At 39.5% G+C, this 18,051-nt stretch overlaps 1 protein-coding gene across 2 annotated transcripts in view; it reads left to right on the top strand.

Moving 5' to 3' along the window:
* The first annotated feature begins 9,309 nt into the window (after window positions 1–9,309).
* The window catches only part of NELFA (negative elongation factor complex member A), a 37,988-nt gene continuing 29,246 nt past the window's right edge, over window positions 9,310–18,051 (top strand). The window contains exons 1-2 of one of the 2 annotated variants that reach the window (XM_031941328.1): window positions 9,310–9,400; window positions 9,557–9,766. In XM_031941328.1, coding sequence (XP_031797188.1) covers window positions 9,557–9,766 — 210 coding nt within the window. In that variant the 5' untranslated portion in view covers window positions 9,310–9,400. Of the gene's footprint in view, window positions 9,401–9,479; window positions 9,767–18,051 lie in introns of those variants that run through there. The other variant, XM_003773439.4, reaches the window with a different exon arrangement.

Raw genomic sequence — 18,051 nt, forward strand, 5'->3', positions numbered from 1 at the left:
AATGTTGATCTAAGTGTATAATGGTAACACATATGATAACAAAAACCTAGAGCAGAATTTTAACCTGATTTGATAAGTTGATAGGGTTACTTTCAAAAAATTTATAGGAACTCCTCACCTGGAGGAAGTTGACTTAACATTTTTTTTTTTTTTAAGAATGAAGAAATTGCTAATACCTATAAGGTTCTTTTATGTGAAATTAAGATAGTCTATATTCTATATGAGTTTTAATTGATTTGTATTGAATCATCTTAAAGTCACATCCATTATTTAGAGAGACTCTTTGAAACCTTTGTCCCTTTGAACATGTTTCTGTTATGGACAATATGCAATTTAGAATTTTTATATGTATTGGACATTTTAAGAGCAAAATGATTTGTGTAATGTTGAATTTAACCATCTACTTAGATATGAAAGATAAGCTGTGAGCTTTCTAGGATGAATACCTTACTGGGGTCCTTGAGCTATATTCATCTGAAGCTTTGATTAATGAGAATTGGTGCTGGAGATAAAATCTCTTGGAACTGCAGCTGATATTTGGAGTTTAAATTCAGGTATAACTGTCTGATCATCAAGCCAGTGATCCATCATCTGAAAAGAATATGCCACAAGCTACTCAAAAGAAATTGTTACAGGTGGAAGTTAGTATCTGGGAACAAATTGGAAGGACGATCTTGGCCTTTGCTGAGAGTAGGATCCTTCTGACTCAATTTCCTAGTATGTTCTTTTAAATAAGAATCCACCAGATTATTCCTGAGTCTGGCTTAAGGTGGAATTGTTAAAATGAATACAGTTACTTGAAGTAAAACTGCATTAAAAATGTTTTATCCTGTATGTGCTCTCAGGTCAAGACCTGAAGGACCAGTTTTGATACTATTTAAATCATGTCCTTGATTTTTCCTTATAGCAAATTTCTGTAATCAAGGCAAGTGGCCAGTGGAAGATATGAGACACAATACAAGTATACAGATGATATTGTGATTTGCAGCCCATCTCTGGAAGATTCTCTGGTTGCTGCTATAAAATCTTTTAACTTTTTTGCTTCCTGGGATTAGAGTTTCTTTGTCTGGAGGCCTACTTTGCCTAAGAATTTGGAAACACTCCCACTTTCCCTTTTGTTCACTGAGAGAGGAAACACACAATCTTAGCACACCCTGATCCAGCTAAGGTTTTGTTTTTGTTTTTGTTTTAGGATCCTGAAAGCTAAACTAATCTGCCTAGCACCTTTTATACTCTATGTTGATGGAAGACAGGGCTAGGTCCTAGGGGTCTCTGGAACCCTATCCTAGACCCCTTGCTTACTTCACAAAGCTCTATACTGACTTCAAATGCGGTTTTCATGTTTTGCATGATCATGGGGGTTATATGGAAGTTTTGTTTGTTTTTTTTGACAGCCAAATAATTCCCCATTAAATATGTAGGGAAATCAATTACTGCCAGCTGCCCATGGACCTAGAGAGGTCTCTTTTGTTTCCTAAAGGAAGGGGAATTCACTTCAGAGGAAGGGAAACAGGCTTACAGATCAGCTGCCCATGTTGCTGATTGTTTGCCCCGACCATGGCAATTTTAATTCCCCAACTCCTGACTCCAGCATTCCCTCATGTAGCTCCCCGGAAAGTAAATTCTGAAAGGACTGTCAAAAAAGCCTGCACATGTGCCCCTTGCAGGGGCTTCAAACTGCTTTTGGTTTTGTTAACACCTGTACTAATTGGGTAAAAGCCTTCCCTTATGAGACTGTAGAGTTTTCGCTGGGAAAGATCATACTCACTGAAGGGCACAGTGTTTTACCCATTGTACCTACTACTTTGAGGAAACAAAAGCAAGAATTTGGGGAAAACATTCTTTGGTATTTATCCTAGGAAAAGATGTTTGGATGAAGCATTTATGATAGTCTCATCTCTCCCCAGCCTTTCTGGGTGGGGTTCCTGGTTACTGTCCCTAGTAATCTCCATATTAACTCTACTTTTATTTATTCATTCTCTTCTGCTCATATTTAGTCCTTGTCTTTTTAATATATTTGTGAGAGTTGCTTTTTCCAGACTCCAAGTCATGAAATTCCAACCACTTGGTCAACATGAAACCACCTGAAACCAGATTCTGACATTCAGCACCAGATGCTGCCACCTACAAATCACTCATCTCCCCTCCTCAGCCCAGACCCCACTGGGCAGGGCCAGCTATACGCCCCTTGTCACCCTGAAGCAGCTACTGAAGAGGAGACTTTTATCCTTTTGTCCCAAATGAGTTAGGGTCTGGACTACTTGAGGTGGAATGATGTGGCAGTGGCTCCCCCTACCCCCCCCCCCCCCCCCCCCCGAGCCTCCACAGGGCTATGTGGTTGCCAGATGACAATCTGTTCTGTGATGACTACGTTTCCAAGACAGACAGTGGGAGTTGGTGGAAGCAGGGTCTCTGATTCCTACTCATTGCTTTAAGCAGCAATATCTGTCACCCACTTGCTTATGCACTTAATCACTAGAGTAGTTCAAGATTTAGCCAAGTTCAGGAGTAGCTTAAAGTGGCTCCTGAAAAGTTCCACTAATGTGTGAATGTTGGTTCTAAATGGGAGAGGGAGGATTACAGTTAGTACTGAAGAGGGACCAGCCTGAAGGCCCAGGTCACAGAGATGCCCTAGTGGGAGTTGTATATATTGGGGAGAGAACTCTTCAAATGGATGAAAAAGAGGGGGGACTGAATGGGACTGATGGGATGAAGTTTTCTCAGTTTGGGACTAAGTCACATGATCCCTATTCCCAGAGCAGGTCTTGAACCCTGGAAAGCAAGAAGTGACATGACCCACAGGAAGCAGACACTATCAATGAAAAGGCTTGGGTCTTTTCCTATTTAACTAGGTGTTTGACTTCCTGCTGGTCAGGTCAAGTACATGACAAGCTAGGATAACTCCCAGGTATATGTCTCCGCCTCTCCCTTCAGGGACTAACTAAATGCTTTCTCTTTGTACCTGAAGATGTCTCTGATTAGTTAATTTGGGGAAGGGGATCTAGCACCCGTCCACACAGCTAACATGGGGCAAAGAATGTTATAGATGGAAACCCTTCTAGGCAAAATTCTAGAAATCAGTTATTTTAACTTTTTTTTAAAAGAGTTGAAAAGATGGATTTTTTTTTTGTCCTAAAGAGATTTTAATTGGTTCTTTATCTGAAGTAAAAGTTGCTGCTTTTCTTTTTTTTTCTTTTATTTTTTATTTAATAGCCTTTTATTTACAGGTTATATGCATGGGTAACTTTACAGCATTAACAATTGCTAAACCTCTTGTTCCAATTTTTCACCTCTTATCCCCCCACCCCCTCCCCTAGATGGCAGGATGACTAGTAGATGTTAAATACATTAAAATATAAATTAGATACACAATAAGTATACATGACCAAACCGTTATTTTGCTGTACAAAAAGAATCAGACTCTGAAATATTGTACAATTAGCTTGTGAAGGAAATCAAAAATGCAGGTGGGCATAAATATAGGGATTGGGAATTCAATGTAATGGTTCTTATTCATCTCCCAGAGTTCTTTCTCTGGGCGTAGCTGGTTCAGTTCATTACTGCTCCATTGGAAATGATTTGGTTGATCTCCTTGCTGAGGATGGCCAGGTCCATCAGAACTGGTCATCATATAATATTGTTGTTGAAGTATATAATGATCTCCTGGTCCTGCTCATTTCACTCAGCATCAGTTCGTGTAAGTCTCTCCAGGCCTTTCTGAAATCATCCTGTTGGTCATTTCTTACAGAACAGTAATATTCCATAATTTTCATATACCACAATTTATTCAGCCATTCTCCAACTGATGGACATCCATTCAGTTTCCAGTTTCTAGCCACTACAAAAAGGGCTGCCACAAACATTCGTGCACATACAGGTCCCTTTCCCTTCTTTATAATCTCTTTGGGATATAATCCCAGTAGTAACACTGCTGGATCAAAGGGTATGCACAGTTTGATAACTTTTTGAGCATAGTTCCAAACTACTCTCCAAAATGGTTGGATTCGTTCACAACTCCACCAACAATGAATCAGTGTCCCAGTTTTCCTACATCCCCTCCAACAATCATCATTTTTTCCTGTCATCTTAGCCAATCTGACAGGTGTGTAGTGGTATCTTAGAGTTGTCTTAATTTGCATTTCTCTGATTAATAATGACTTGGAGCATCTTTTCATATGACTAGAAATAGTTTCAATTTCTTCGTCTGAGAATTGTCTGTTCATATCCTTTGACCATTTTTCAATTGGAGAATGGCTTGATTTTTTATAAATTAGAGTTAATTCTCTATATATTTTGGAAATGAGGCCTTTATCAGAACCTTTGACTGTAAAAATATTTTCCCAGTTTATTGCTTCCCTTCTAATCTTGTCTGCATTAGTTTTGTTTGTACAAAAACTTTTCAGTTTGGTATAATCGAAATTTTCTATTTTGTGATCAGTAATGATCTCTAGTTCTGCTTTGGTCATAAAGACCTTCCCCTTCCACAGGTCTGAGAGGTAAACTATCCTATGTTCCTCTAATTTATTAATAATTTCATTCTTTATGCCTAGGTCATGAACCCATTTTGACCTTATCTTGGTGTACGGCGTTAAGTATGGATCAATGCCTAGTTTCTGCCATATTAGTTTCCAATTTTCCCAGCAATTTTTATCAAACAGTAAGTTCTTATCCCAAAAGCTGGGATCTTTGGGTTTGTCAAAGACTAGGTTGCTATATTTGTTGACTGTTTTATCCCTTGAACCTAATCTATTCCACTGATCAACTAATCTATTCCTTAGCCAATACCAAATAGTTTTGGTAACTGCTGCTCTATAATATAATTTTAGATCTGGTACAGCTAAGCCACCTTCATTTGATTTTTTTTTCATTAATTCCCTTGAAATTCTTGACCTTTTGTTTTTCCATATGAACTTTGTTGTTATTTTTTCTAGGTCATTAAAATAGTTTTTTGGGAGTCTGATTGGTATAGCGCTAAATAAATAGATTAGTTTAGGTAATATTGTCATCTTTATTATATTTGCTCGCCCTATCCAAGAGCATTTAATATTTTTCCAATTGGTTAGATCAGACTTAATTTGTGTAAAAAGTGGTCTGTAATTTTGCTCATAAAGTTTCTGATTTTCCCTTGGCAGATAGATTCCTAAATATTTTATATTATCAGTAGTTACTTTAAATGGAATTTCTCTTTGTAACTCTGACTGTTGGATTTTGTTAGTGATATATAAGAATGCTGATGACTTATGTGGGTTTATTTTATAACCAAGTTGCTGCTTTTCTAAAAAAAAAAAAAAAAAAAAAAAAAAACTATAAAAACAGCTTCAGAGTTTGGGCCAAAAGAGCATGGCAACATGGCAAAGTTCACTTTTCCCATGCTATAACAGCTCTGTTTAGCCAAAGATTTCAGCTAAGGTCAGAAGCTAGAAGCAGAGAGGCGATAGTTTAACAAGAACTATGTATCTAGTGGAGTAGCCTCTGGCAGATAACAACACAGATGCCATTGGCATCTCCATACGACATCAATGACCTGCACATACAGAATCATAAATTGCTCCTCTAGAAGTATATCCTCAATATACATTCTTTGTGTATCCCATTCATCCGTGCTCTTACCCCGTCTTTCCACATGCATTTCTTATTTCTTCCCACTGGTGAAGTGTTTGTTCTTGAAAAATCTATGTGTAAATATTTTTTAAAATAGGGTGTGTTTACCCCAGATTATGAGGGAAATGTTTTGTTACTTTTCTTATTGTGCTATTTCATGAAATGCCTGTGTGTGTTTTAGATAATTGTCCCCTTTACCTCTGAGTACTAGAAATAAACTGACAGGGGTCCTCAAACTTTTTAAATAGGGGGCCAGTTCACTGTGCCTCAGACTGTTGGGGGGCCGGAATATAGTAAAAACAAAAACTTTGTTTTGTGGGCCTTTAAATAAAGAAACTTCATAGCCCTGGGTGAGGGGGTTAAATGTCCTCAGCTGCCTCATCTGGCCCATGGGCCATAGTTTGAGGACCTCTGAATAAACACATCAGTGAAGGATTGGAAACTCTGATTTTGAGTGAACGAGGACCATGAAATATCTTGATCTTGGACTCTGAGCAGTGACATTCCAAGTGCTATGGCAAAAATCTTTTTTCCTCTAGATAGAGCCAGATTTCTGTTAAAGTGAGTCTATGAAAGGAATGTTGATTGGAAAGTTCCCAGGGGACCAAGGGAGTCTGATGACAGCAAAAAATTCAAGGGAGCATTGGCCTTGGTTGGAGTTGGCTAGAGAAAAGTATGAGAGGAATTGGAATGGGAGTAAGGGCTTGGGAGAAGCCAACATGTGCAGGATATTTGCACTGCAGGGGCTGTAACTGGAGCATCAGAACTGAGGCACTAATATCATCAAAAATATACTGGTATAGTAAGCACCCTCAAGTAAAACTAAATGAGAACTTTTAAAATTAATCCTCCCCTAGAGAACCAGATAGGATTTAGAGCCCTGATATTTTAGTGTGTGTGAGGACACTTGATTAGAAGTCAGGTATCTCAGATATGCTTAGGCTCCTTGGCCGAGGGTGCAAGGACTCCAGCCCAGCACTTCTTAAAACTTTCTGGTTGCAGTACCTAATTTTTTTTTTTAAAGTACGCACTTTCTTTTTAAAATTATTAAGGACCTCAAAGAACTTTTTTTATATGTGTGGTAGAATCAAGTTGAACCAGCTAATGAGAGCACATTGTTAAATTGTGAATTTGAGCCTTTATATTTCTGAAATCTGCAAAAAAAACAAAAAAAACCAGAATCTACACTTGAAGGCTTGATTTATTGTTTCTTTGATTATCTAAAGCAAGTGTCAAATGCAGTGGCTAAACCGGATTATAATTCAATTAGGAAATATTTAACAAGATAAAGAAAAATGTAGCAATATTATGTGAATTTGTGGTTTTCTAAATCAATATGCAGCTCATAGTAATTCTTATATAAGATCTGGGGACATTTATTATTTAAGCTTGACACCATTGGGTAAGAGATGGAAAAAGTATCAGAGGACCTAGACTTGATCCTTGATTTTGCTGCTTATTCCTTGAGTGATTCAGGCAAATATGGGCATCTCTCATCTGTCTCTTTCCTTATGATATTCCCTCCAATTGAATGCCATCAAGGTATCTGCTGCATCCAGCTCTGCCTGAAAAGAAATCTGATCCCATCCATTCCTGGTCTAGACCCTGCTTCATGGAGACTCCATATAATATATAATGTTAATAGTACCATCCTCATCTTACAGAGGGCGATAAAAGCATTGGGTTTGGAATCAGAAGACCTATTATATTAAATCCTGGCTCTGTGACTTGATTACCTATGTGATTCTGGGCAAGTTATTTCCCCTCCTGGAGATGTTTTGAACTTTGTTTAAGGAAGAAGAAGGTTGATCCAGATATCTCTCAAGTCCCTTTCAGCTTTAAATCCTACGATGCTCAAAAGAGAAAAATATGACATGTCTAATGGTTACCCTCTAATACACCTCTCAGTCAATGAAGATCAAAATAAAATCAGCTTCTTTTCTGAGGTATTTGAAAGAATGGAGAAGGGCCAAGGGCCATTTCCACTGAGTTACCTCTAGGAAGAGAAGGCAGTCTCTTGGGAAGCTTCCCTCTGTTTATGTGAAACACATCCTTGCACCCAGATTTCATCACATTCATGACTGACTTTTTTTAAGAAAGGGTGGGGTTAGGTAGATAGGGAGGTAACAGAGGGGACTTGGGGAGAAGCATAAGGGATTTGGAAACAGATTACAAATAAATAGCAGAACAAAAGGAAGAAAACACAGAAGGGAGGTTCTGGAAGTAAGGAAGCCCAAGAAAAAAGGGGTGTATATGAAGGTTGCTACGAAGGAGTGGGTAAGAGAAGGATAGAAAGGAAGGGAGGCAAAATGGAGGGAAAGAAGGAAAGAGTCTAGGGGAATATGGGGAAACAGGTAAGAGGAGATAAATATGAAGGGATTTGAAAAAAGGGGAAGTGTAAGAAGAGGTCTTACTGATAAAGAAAAATGGAGAGGGTAAATCAAGAATGATGGGAGGAAGGGGAAAGAATTGGGGGAAGTAGAAGAGGAGAGGAAAAGGAAGCCGGGTTGAGGAGATTATTACTTTGGCTGGCCTGGTACCCTTTCCAACAGCCAATGGGAGTGGCGTTGAAGTTGCAGATTTTTTTCTGTGGGATGTTCCTATCCTTTACTCTGTATTTGTGCATGTATGCATATGTACAATGCATAGTTCTCTGGGTACTGTTTGCCAGTGTGATACAAATGTGTAGGTGTGCATGCTTAATATTCTTGTGTATATTTTTGTATGCCATGTGAGTGTGTACCTCTAATGTTTATATGTTTATTTCACTGTTTACGCCATATTTCCCACGTTACCCACCGCGTGTGTGTACATTTCTTATTCTTATGTGCATATTGCACTATATTTCAGAACATATACATATAAAACATAAGCAGCTCTGTGGCCAAGCGGAGAGCGTACTGGTCCTAGAGAAAGATCCCAGTTTGCATCCCAGCTCAGCCACTTCCATGTGTTCTTGGGCAAATCCCCCAGCATCGGCCTCAGTTTCCCTATGTACAAAAATGGGAATAATCCTAGCACTTACCCTCCTGGGGTTATCACGAGCATCAAGTGAGGTACTTGTAAAGCAGTTGCAAACCTTTACGAGCTTTATGAACACTGTGTTTTATTGTGTTACTGTGTGCTCCCACATTCGTGTTTGGATAGACGGCGACAGGGAATAGCAGAGACCTAACGTCAGCAGGACCAGGGTCCAAATCGTGCCACCCTCCAGCTTCCTTTCTAGTCGCCCTTAGGGACCCAGACTGGGGGGGTCGCGGCAGTGGGATCTACACCGCTGGAGGAGGGCTCCTCACTGGGAAGTCCCAATGCGAGGGAAATGCGGAAGCTGGCTCTCCCGCGCACGGGCACGTGCCTGTCTGCCCGCGAAACCGCACAAGTCCGCGCGGGTGCGCCGGGGGCCGCTCCCCCCGCGGAGATCCGTTAACCCCCAGGGGCTGCACGGCCTCTAGAACCGTTATGAGACCAACGGCAGGAAATCAAACAACGGCCCGTTCTGCGCTCTCGCGGGGCCTCCCTCGGCCGCTACTCTCCGAGGCTTCAAGGCCGCCCAGCCCCCTCCCCCGGCCCCGCACCAATTCCCTCGGGACAAATTTCCCTACGGACAGCGCAGGCAAATGGGCGTCTTCCCGAAGACGCCCAATGGGAACACGGGAATCGCCATCTTTCGTTACGGACAAAGCTCCGCCCAAAGGCTATAAGGGAGGCGCCATGTCCTGTTACGGAACGGTGCCTCGCCCCTAGCCATCCCTCCCATCGGCAGCTGCGGCCCTCAAAGCTCTGACCCAATAGGATTCAGGTGCGGTCGTCAACCGTGCCGTCACGCCGGTCTCGCCCTCGCTCAACTTGCCTGCCTTCGGGCGGGCGCCGCCATGTTGCGGGGTCCTCGCTCCGGGCGTGTAGGTGTCTCCATAAGATGCCGGCTGAGCGCTTCCCCCCTCTTTTCTCCCCCAAGATGGCGTCCATGCGGGAGAGCGACACCGGCCTGTGGCTGCACAACAAGTTGGGGGCGACGGACGAACTGTGGGCGCCGCCGAGCATCGCGTCGCTGCTCACGGCCACGGTCATCGACAACATCCGCCTCTGCTTCCACAACCTCTCGTCTGCCGTGAAACTGAAGCTACTGCTCGGGACCCTGCATCTCCCTCGGCGCGCCGTGGATGAGGTCAGGGCAGCGGCAGCGGTCGGGGGCGGGGGGCCGAGAGCGAGGGTCCGGGGCCTGACGGGCGGGGCAGACCGGGTTTCCTCCGGCCGCCGCCCCCCCCTTTCATCTCCCGCGCACAGCGGGAGGTCCCCCTTTTCCCTCCCACCTTTCCTCTTCCCCCCCCCCGCCTTGGCCGGGCTCCCCCTCCCCTGGCAGCGCCCCTCTCCCCTGCGCTCGGGGTCCGGAGTTTGCCCAGCCTCCATCATTTACAGATGGGGAAACCGAGGCCCAAAGCGAAAGAAGCGAGGCGCCCAAGGTCACGAAGCTGGTGCCCGTGGCCGAGGGAGAACTCGAACTCGGGCCGTTTGAATCCGTGCTTAGCGAGCTGGGGGGGGGGGGCGGGACTGCTTGTGCCTTTGTGTCCCCAGCGCTTCAGCGCAGCGTTGGCAGGGACTCGCTCCCTCTCTCCTTGCTGGGCCGGCGAGTGAGTCACCCGGTGTGGACTGAGTCCCCCGACGCGCCGGGCGCCCGGCCGGAGACGCAGCCCTCCCTCCTTCAAACCCCAAAGGACGGCTGCGTTCCGGCTCCTGTCCCCCCGCCCGTAACGAGAATTGTCCCCGTCCTTGCGGGGGCGGGAGGAGCGGGCGGAAGAGTGTCCGTGCTCTGAGGACGAGACAAAGTTGGAACAAATTAAAAGAAGCTAATCTCGCCGTGGGCGCGTGGGCAGTTGGGAACTGCATTGGCAGTTGACTTTATCCTTGACTGAAAATGCCAAGAATACCCCGGCCTCTTTGTCGGGCTTTTTTCTAACGGCGATCACTCCGCTTCTCCTCCTCCCCTCTCCGTCAGCCCCCATTGTAGGTGGTCCTATGTCTCCAGCTTCTCCTTATCCCATTTCTGCTACGGCCCTTACAAAGCACACCCCTTTGAATATGCCGCAGGTGCCTATCCCATCTTAGCCCTTTTCCACTAGATAGCCGTCGCCCTCTAAGTGGAGCTGCTAACAGCCCTTTGAGTCCTCCGTGTGACTCTTTCCCTAAGACTTGGGTGCCCTCCTTTGTGGCCTGTTCTCTGTAGCCTTCGAGCTCTTTCCCGAACCCTCTTCTGTTCACTCTGCCCGCCTCTCGGATTCCTGGACCTGAAGCTACTGGTTCACTTTTCTCTGTTTCCAAACCTCCAGTTATCTCCTCCTGTCGGCTTCTCCCTCCCCTCGCCCAGTCGCCTCCCTTTCAGCATGCGTCCGGCAACAGTTTTGGACTAGTTAGTTGCAAGCTGCTGAGAACCTGGATGACTTTAAAACTTAGTTACCATTGGTTGGTTTCTATTCAAGATTTTCCTGTGTGTCACCTTAAGAATTGTTTGTCTAGTTCTTTTATGGATTGAAGCATAACTGCATTGTTCCCACCCATCAGTTGTCCAAAAGTTAGCAGTTTTAATGACTTAAACAGACGGGAAGTTGGGACTACTGATTCTTCTGTGGTAGAAAAACTGGGATCAGACCGGAGTCCAGGAGTGTTGCACGTTAAAGTGAAAAACCTTTTGTTGGCTGTCTTAATGTAGAAGATCTTTTTAATATTTAAAATGCCAGGTTTTCACCTGTTAACCAGAGAAATTAGATTTATGATCATTCAGTTCAGCAGTCCTTTATTAAATACTCCTACACGCACTGAATTTTCTTACTGTTGGACTATAGTGTTTAATAAGAAATAGAAGAGGAACTTGGAATACTTGTGAACTCGGCATGCCCAGGGACAGCTGCTACATCTGATTGAGCTACAGGAAAATTCTTCATGGTCTCCGGCCACATATAAGGTTCCCTGGGAGGGATCTCCCTGGGAGGGATCTCCCTGGGAGATCTTAGAAATGCTTAAAAAGAGAATTGGCTTCTATCAACTGGACTGTCTTGTTCCTACACACTCAGTAGTAGAGGAAGGACTTTGTGGTTTTGATTTGATATTTATACAATGAAGATGTGGCAGCGGAGGGGTGGACTTGGAAGTTATTAGGAAGCTTTAGGTTCATAGCTCACCTTGGACACTTCATAGCTGTAATCCTGGACAAATCACTTAACCTCTTTGTATGATTTACATGCTAGGTAGAGGAAGATCCCTATGCTTTAAGGATTCAGTGATTCTTGTTTATTTTCCTCTCTTAAAAATTTTTTCCCCAAAATTTCAAAAGATGACAATAGTGTGGGGAGACTGTGAATTAGCAGTGGTACAATGCTTGATAGTGTGTAGATCATCTGTGAAATCTAAGATGACAGAGAAGAAAATGTGGGAAGTGTTGGTTGGTCACTCACCTGAAGCAGCTGTTGCCATTTTCTTAGTATCTTGCATGTAGTAGGCACTTAATGTTTGTTGAATTAAATCTTGTCACCTCTCTGCTGTCTGATGACACCTAGCATCCCCTTTTCACAACTGTTTTTAAATACCTAAAATAAAATGCATAAAATTACAAAGGGAATCAGTTACTGAAATACTGCTATCAAGAAGTTGTTTTTTTAAAGTTCATGAATGCCAGATTAAGAACCTTTTTCAAGAAAATGTGTTACCCAGTAAATTAATGCTATAGATTTTGTAACATTGATCCCAAAAGACTTCCTTTTTTTCCCTCTTTAGTACTTTTAAGTATCAGTTTTTCAGCTAAAATAGATCTTGAAGGTCTGTTAATCTAGGGAGAAATCAATTTAAAGTCATAAGAAGGGAAACAAGTAAGCCTTTGTTTGGGGAGTACTGATTGAAATTTTTTCAGAGTATTGAATTGGGGTGGGAATAAGTTCCAAAATAGCCTGCGTCAATCAAATAATTTTTGATATATTCAGATTTTAATACTCATGCTCAGTGATACATGAAGAGGTCAGGAAGTATATTTTTCTGAGAAATGTTCCAATTTCAAATAGATGTTAATAAATAAGTCCACATATGTTATTGGAAGGTGCACTCCATGTTCTAAAGGTTCCATTTCTGGTAAACTCAGCAAGATAACCTGATCAACTCTGAAGGCCTAAAGTGCATTTAATAGGCACTTATTATGCACCAGTCATTATTATTTAATCCAAACTCTCCATTTTGGAACTGAGACCAGATAGCCCAACCTTAATAAGGCAGGATTCATGTAATCACAAAAATGCATTAAATTCCTCTGTTTTCACCACAAAGGAAAATAGTCCTGATGAGGAGGAAATTTGTATTTTTGTGTTACTGCTTGTAGTATAAAATAAAAATTATTTTATCCTGACATCTAGAGTCCTCTATAATTTGCCTATAATCTATCTGTCCAGGCTTATCCTTTATTGGCCTTATTTTCCAGAAGAATTTTTTTATTCTCCATTCCCCACCTGTAGTTTCTGTGTATTTGCATAAGCGTACTCCTTCCCTTAAAATCCACTTCTTATCTTTTTCCTTTAAAATTTTGTTTTCTTTCTAATTGGTGTTCTACTTATTAGCATGCTCTTCTTTCTCAGACAACTAACTTCTCTACTCATCTTCTCCCCCCCACCCCAATTTTTAGTTAAAGTTAGTTCTAAGTTCTATTCCTTGATTCTTCTCTTCCCTCCCTCCTCTGTGAGATGGTAAGCAATCAGATAGATATAGGTTATACATGTACAATTATATATAACATTTCCACATTAGCCATTTTATACAAGAAAACTCGAATAAAAGAAAAAATGGAAATGAAAAAGTAGCATGCTTCGATCTGCATTCAAACAATATCAGTTCTTTTCTCTGGAGGTGGATAGAAAGCTCCATCATTAATCCTTTGGGATTGTTTTAAATCATTGTACTATTCAGAATGGCTAAGTCATTCACAGTTCTTTATTAAACAGTATTGCTGTTACTATGTATGACATTCTCCTGATTGTATTCACTTCACTATAGATCATTTCATCAGGTTTTTTTGAGATCATCCTGCTTGCCATTTCATATGGCACAATAATATTCCATTATAATTGTGTCACAGATTATTTAGCCCTTTCCCAATTGAGAGTTTTTTTTAGATTTCCAATTCTTAGCCACCATAAAAGGAATTGCTATAAATGTTTTTATTTAAATAGGTCCTTTCACCTTTTTTGGTTGTCTTTGGGATACAGACTTAGCTATGGTTTTGCTGGATCCAAAGGTGGGCACAGTTTTATGGCATTTGGTCGTAGTTCCAAATTGTTCTCCAGAATGGTTAGATCACAACTCCACCAGCATTGCATTAGTGTATCAATTTTCCCACATCCTCTCAAAGTCCAACATTTTTTTATAAATAGCCTTGATTTTTTTGAAAATTGCCTGTTCATATCCTTTTGACCATTTATCAATTGGGGAATGACTTGTATTTTTTATCAGTTTGATTCAGTTCTCTGTGTATTTGACTTTATTATTCTTTTTTCATGATGCATTTGGGGTTAAATAACTTCCCCCAGATCATTTGGACTAGTAAGTGTTAAGTGTCTTGAGGCCAGATTTGAATTAGAATCCTCCTGAGTACAGGGCCAGTGCTCTATCCACTGTGCCATATAGCTACTCTTCTTTATATATTTGAGAAATGAGATCTTGATCATAACTTGTTGCAAATTTTTTCCCCTGGTTTTCTGCCTTCCTTATAATTTTGTTTGCGTTGGTTTTTGCAAAACTTTAATCATAATCGAAATGATCTAATTTAAAAATTTCTAATGCTCTATATATCATCTTTGATCCTTAATTCTTCTCTTATCTACCAATCTGAAAGACTATTCCATATTCTCTTTATTTGATTATGGTATAACTCTTTATGTATAAATCATGTACTCATTTTGACCTGATTTACAATGGAAGATAATGGTCTATACTTAATTTTTGCCATAGTGTTTTCCAGTTTTTCCAGCAGTTTTTATCAAATAATGAATTTTTGTTCCAAAACCCTAGATCTTTGGGTTTAATCATATATTATATTTCCGTGGTCATTTACATTAGTATTTTGTACCTGATCTGTCCATTGATCCACTACTCTATTTCTTAACCAGTATCAGATTGTTTTGATAATTACTATTTTATAATTTGAGAGCTAGTAGGGCTAGACTATCTTCTTTTGCATTATTTTTTCATTGATTCTCTTGATATTCTGGAGCTTTTGTTTTTCCAAATGAATTTTGTTTTTTCTAGCTCTATAATATCTTTTTGGTAATTTGATTGCTAAAGGCACTGAAAAAATAGATTAATTTAGGTTGGGATTGTCATTTTTATAATATTAGCTTGGTCTACCCATGAGCAATTAATATTTTTCCATATGTTTACATCTGATTTTATTTATGTGAAATGTATCTTATACTTTTGTTCATGTAGTTGCTTTGATTTGTCTTGGCGTAGTCTCCCAAATATTTTATATTTTTTTACATTATTTTAAGTGAAATTTCCCTTTCTATCTTTTGCTGCTGGATCTTGTTGACAATATAGAAATCCTAATGATTTGTGTGCGTTTATTTTGTGTCTTGCAACTTGGCTAAAATTATTAATAATTTCAAGGAATTTTTTTAGTTGATTTTCTAGGATTTTCCTAGCATACCATCATATTTGTGAAGAATGATAGTTGTTTCCTCATTGCCTATTCCAATTCTTTTAATTTCTTTTCCTTTTATTGCCATATTCTTTTTTATTCCCATTCTGTTTTCTCCAGAGTTCCAGAGACCATATCTAAATTTTTCAGAATTTTATTTACCTCTTTAACTTATTTCTGAGAGGGGAAAACTGAGGTCCTCTAATTTTAATATCTATTTCCTCCTGTCATTTGTTTAACATGTTCAAAAATTTAGATGTTATTCCATTTGATGCATGTATGTTCAGTGTTATGGCTTCATTGTCTATGATATAATTCAGCAAGATAGTTTCTTTATCTCTTCTAATTAGATCTATTTTTAAATGCTTTTGCTCTGTCTGAGATCATGATTGCTACTTCTGTTCTTTGCTTCTACTGAAGCACAATAGATTCTGCTTCAGCCCTCTACCTTTACCCTGTGTGTGTTATGTTTGTGCTTCAAATGTATGTTTTGTAAACAACGTTTTGTATATTCTGGGTTTTTTTTTTTTTTTTTTTTAATCCATTCTGTGTCTGCTTCCATTTTATGGGTTATTTCATCTCATTCACATTTGTAGAGTATTCCCCCCCTGTTATTTTTCACTTATTTATCTTCTTCTCTCTCGTATCCTACCTTTATACTCCTCACAAGTGTTTTATTTCTGATCACCAATTTCTTCAGTATGCCCTCCCTTTTATCAGTTTATCAGTTCCTTTTTTGTTATCCTTATTCCTTTTTACTTGTTTATAGGATAAGATACATTTCTATATCTGAGTGTTTGTTATTCCAATACTCTTTGAGTCAATTTTGATGAGAGAAAGATTTAAGCTTTATCTATCCTTGCCTTACATCTTCCCCTCCATTTAGCTTTTCTCTTTTATTTGGAATAATTTATCCCTTTCGATCTCCCCTTCCTTTTTCCAGTGCAATTTTCTTTCTCACTATTTTATTTTGTTGTTTTGAAGTATCCCTCAAAAGTTGATGTCACCTTATATCTACCTTATATAATTATTCTTATAGTAATAAAGTTGTTAAGAATTACAGATATTGAATTGCCATGTAGAAATGTAAACAGCTTAACCTTATTAAATTTCTTATATTTTCTTCTTTTTTTTTTTTTTTAATCTTTTTGTTTCCTTTAAGTCTTGTATTTGGAGGTTAGATTTTTTTATTCAACTCTGGTCTTTTAATTACAAATGCTTGAAAGTCTTATTTTATTACCTGTTCATCATCTCCCTTTCCCCCTGAAAGATTATATTCAATTTTGCAGGGTGTAGGTGATTCTAGGTTTTAATCCTAATTGTTTTGCCTTTTGGTGTATCATATTCCAAGTCCTTTGGTTCTCTAATATGGAAGCAGTCAAATCCTTTTTTTTTTTTTTTTTTCAAATTTAATAGCCTTTTATTTACAGGATATATGCATGGGTAACTTTACAGCATTAACAATTGCCAAACCTCTTGTTCCAATTTTTTACTTCTTAACCCCCCCCACCCCCTCCCCTAGATGGCAGGATGACCAATAGATGTTAAATATATTAAAATATAAATTAGATACACAATAAGTATACATGACCAAACCGTTATTTTGCTGTACAAAAAGAATCAGACTCGAAGCAGTCAAATCCTATGTAATCCTGACTGTAGCTTTATGATATTTAAATATTTCTTTTTGGCAGCTTGCAATACTTTCTTCTTGATCTGTGAGCCCTAGATATGTCTGTGATGTTCCTGGGTGTTTTTTTTTTTTGTTTGTTTGTTTGTTTGTTTGTTTTTTTAGGGATCTCTTTCAGTCAGTTATCACTGAATTCTTTCAATTTCTGTTTTGCCCTCTGGTGCTAATATGTCAGGGCAGTGTCCTTTAATAATTTCTTAAAAGATGTCCAAGTTATTGTTGGTGGTGTGGGTGTTTTTTGGTTTTGGTCATGGCTTTCAGATAGTCCAGTAAGTAATTCTTATATTATCTTAGATCTATTTTCTAGATCATTTGTTTTTCCAATGAGAAATTTCACATTTTCTAATTTTTTTTTCTTTTTTGATTTTTTTAAAATGTCTGATAGAATCGTTAGATTCCACTTATTCAATTCTGATTTTTAAAGGAATTATTTCCTTTAATGAGCTTTCACATTTCTTTTTCCATTTGACCAATTCTATTTTTTAGGGAGTTATTTTTCTCGGTAAATTTTTGTATTTCTTTTCCCATTTTTTCTTCCACTTCTCCAGTTTGCTTTTTTAAATCCTTTTAAAGCCTTTTTGAATGTGAGACCAAATCATTTATTTCTGAGGCTTTCCATGTAGCAATTTTGACACTATCGTCAGAGGTGGAGCCCTGCTGCTGATTTGCTGTCGAAACTGGGTTGCACTGCACAGACTGCTCACTTCCCTGCTCCTAGATCAATCTATGAAGTGATTTTTTTAGTAGTTTGAAGGGGAATTTGAGAGGACTTTAGAGGATTCCTTTCTTACTCTGCCATTTTGGTACTGGAAGTTTGTGCTTATTTTCTAAAGATCTGAGTTAGTAAGTTCTCCACGGATCCACATTGGCGTTTCCAGACAACTTAGGCTAAGCCTTGAAGGAAGGATAGGATTCTCTAAAAGGCAGGGATATGCAAAGTAAAAGAACTCTGACTAATTTAAATTAAAAAAAATTTTTTTTTCTTTCTTTTTTTTTTTTTTTTTTTTTTTTTTTTGTTAAACATGGTAGAAATACATGTTAAATCCAATATATGCATACATATTTATACAGTTATCTTGCTGCACAAGAAAAA

Source organism: Sarcophilus harrisii, chromosome 6 (assembly GCF_902635505.1).
Source record: "Sarcophilus harrisii chromosome 6, mSarHar1.11, whole genome shotgun sequence".
Taxonomy (NCBI): Eukaryota; Metazoa; Chordata; class Mammalia; order Dasyuromorphia; family Dasyuridae; genus Sarcophilus; species Sarcophilus harrisii.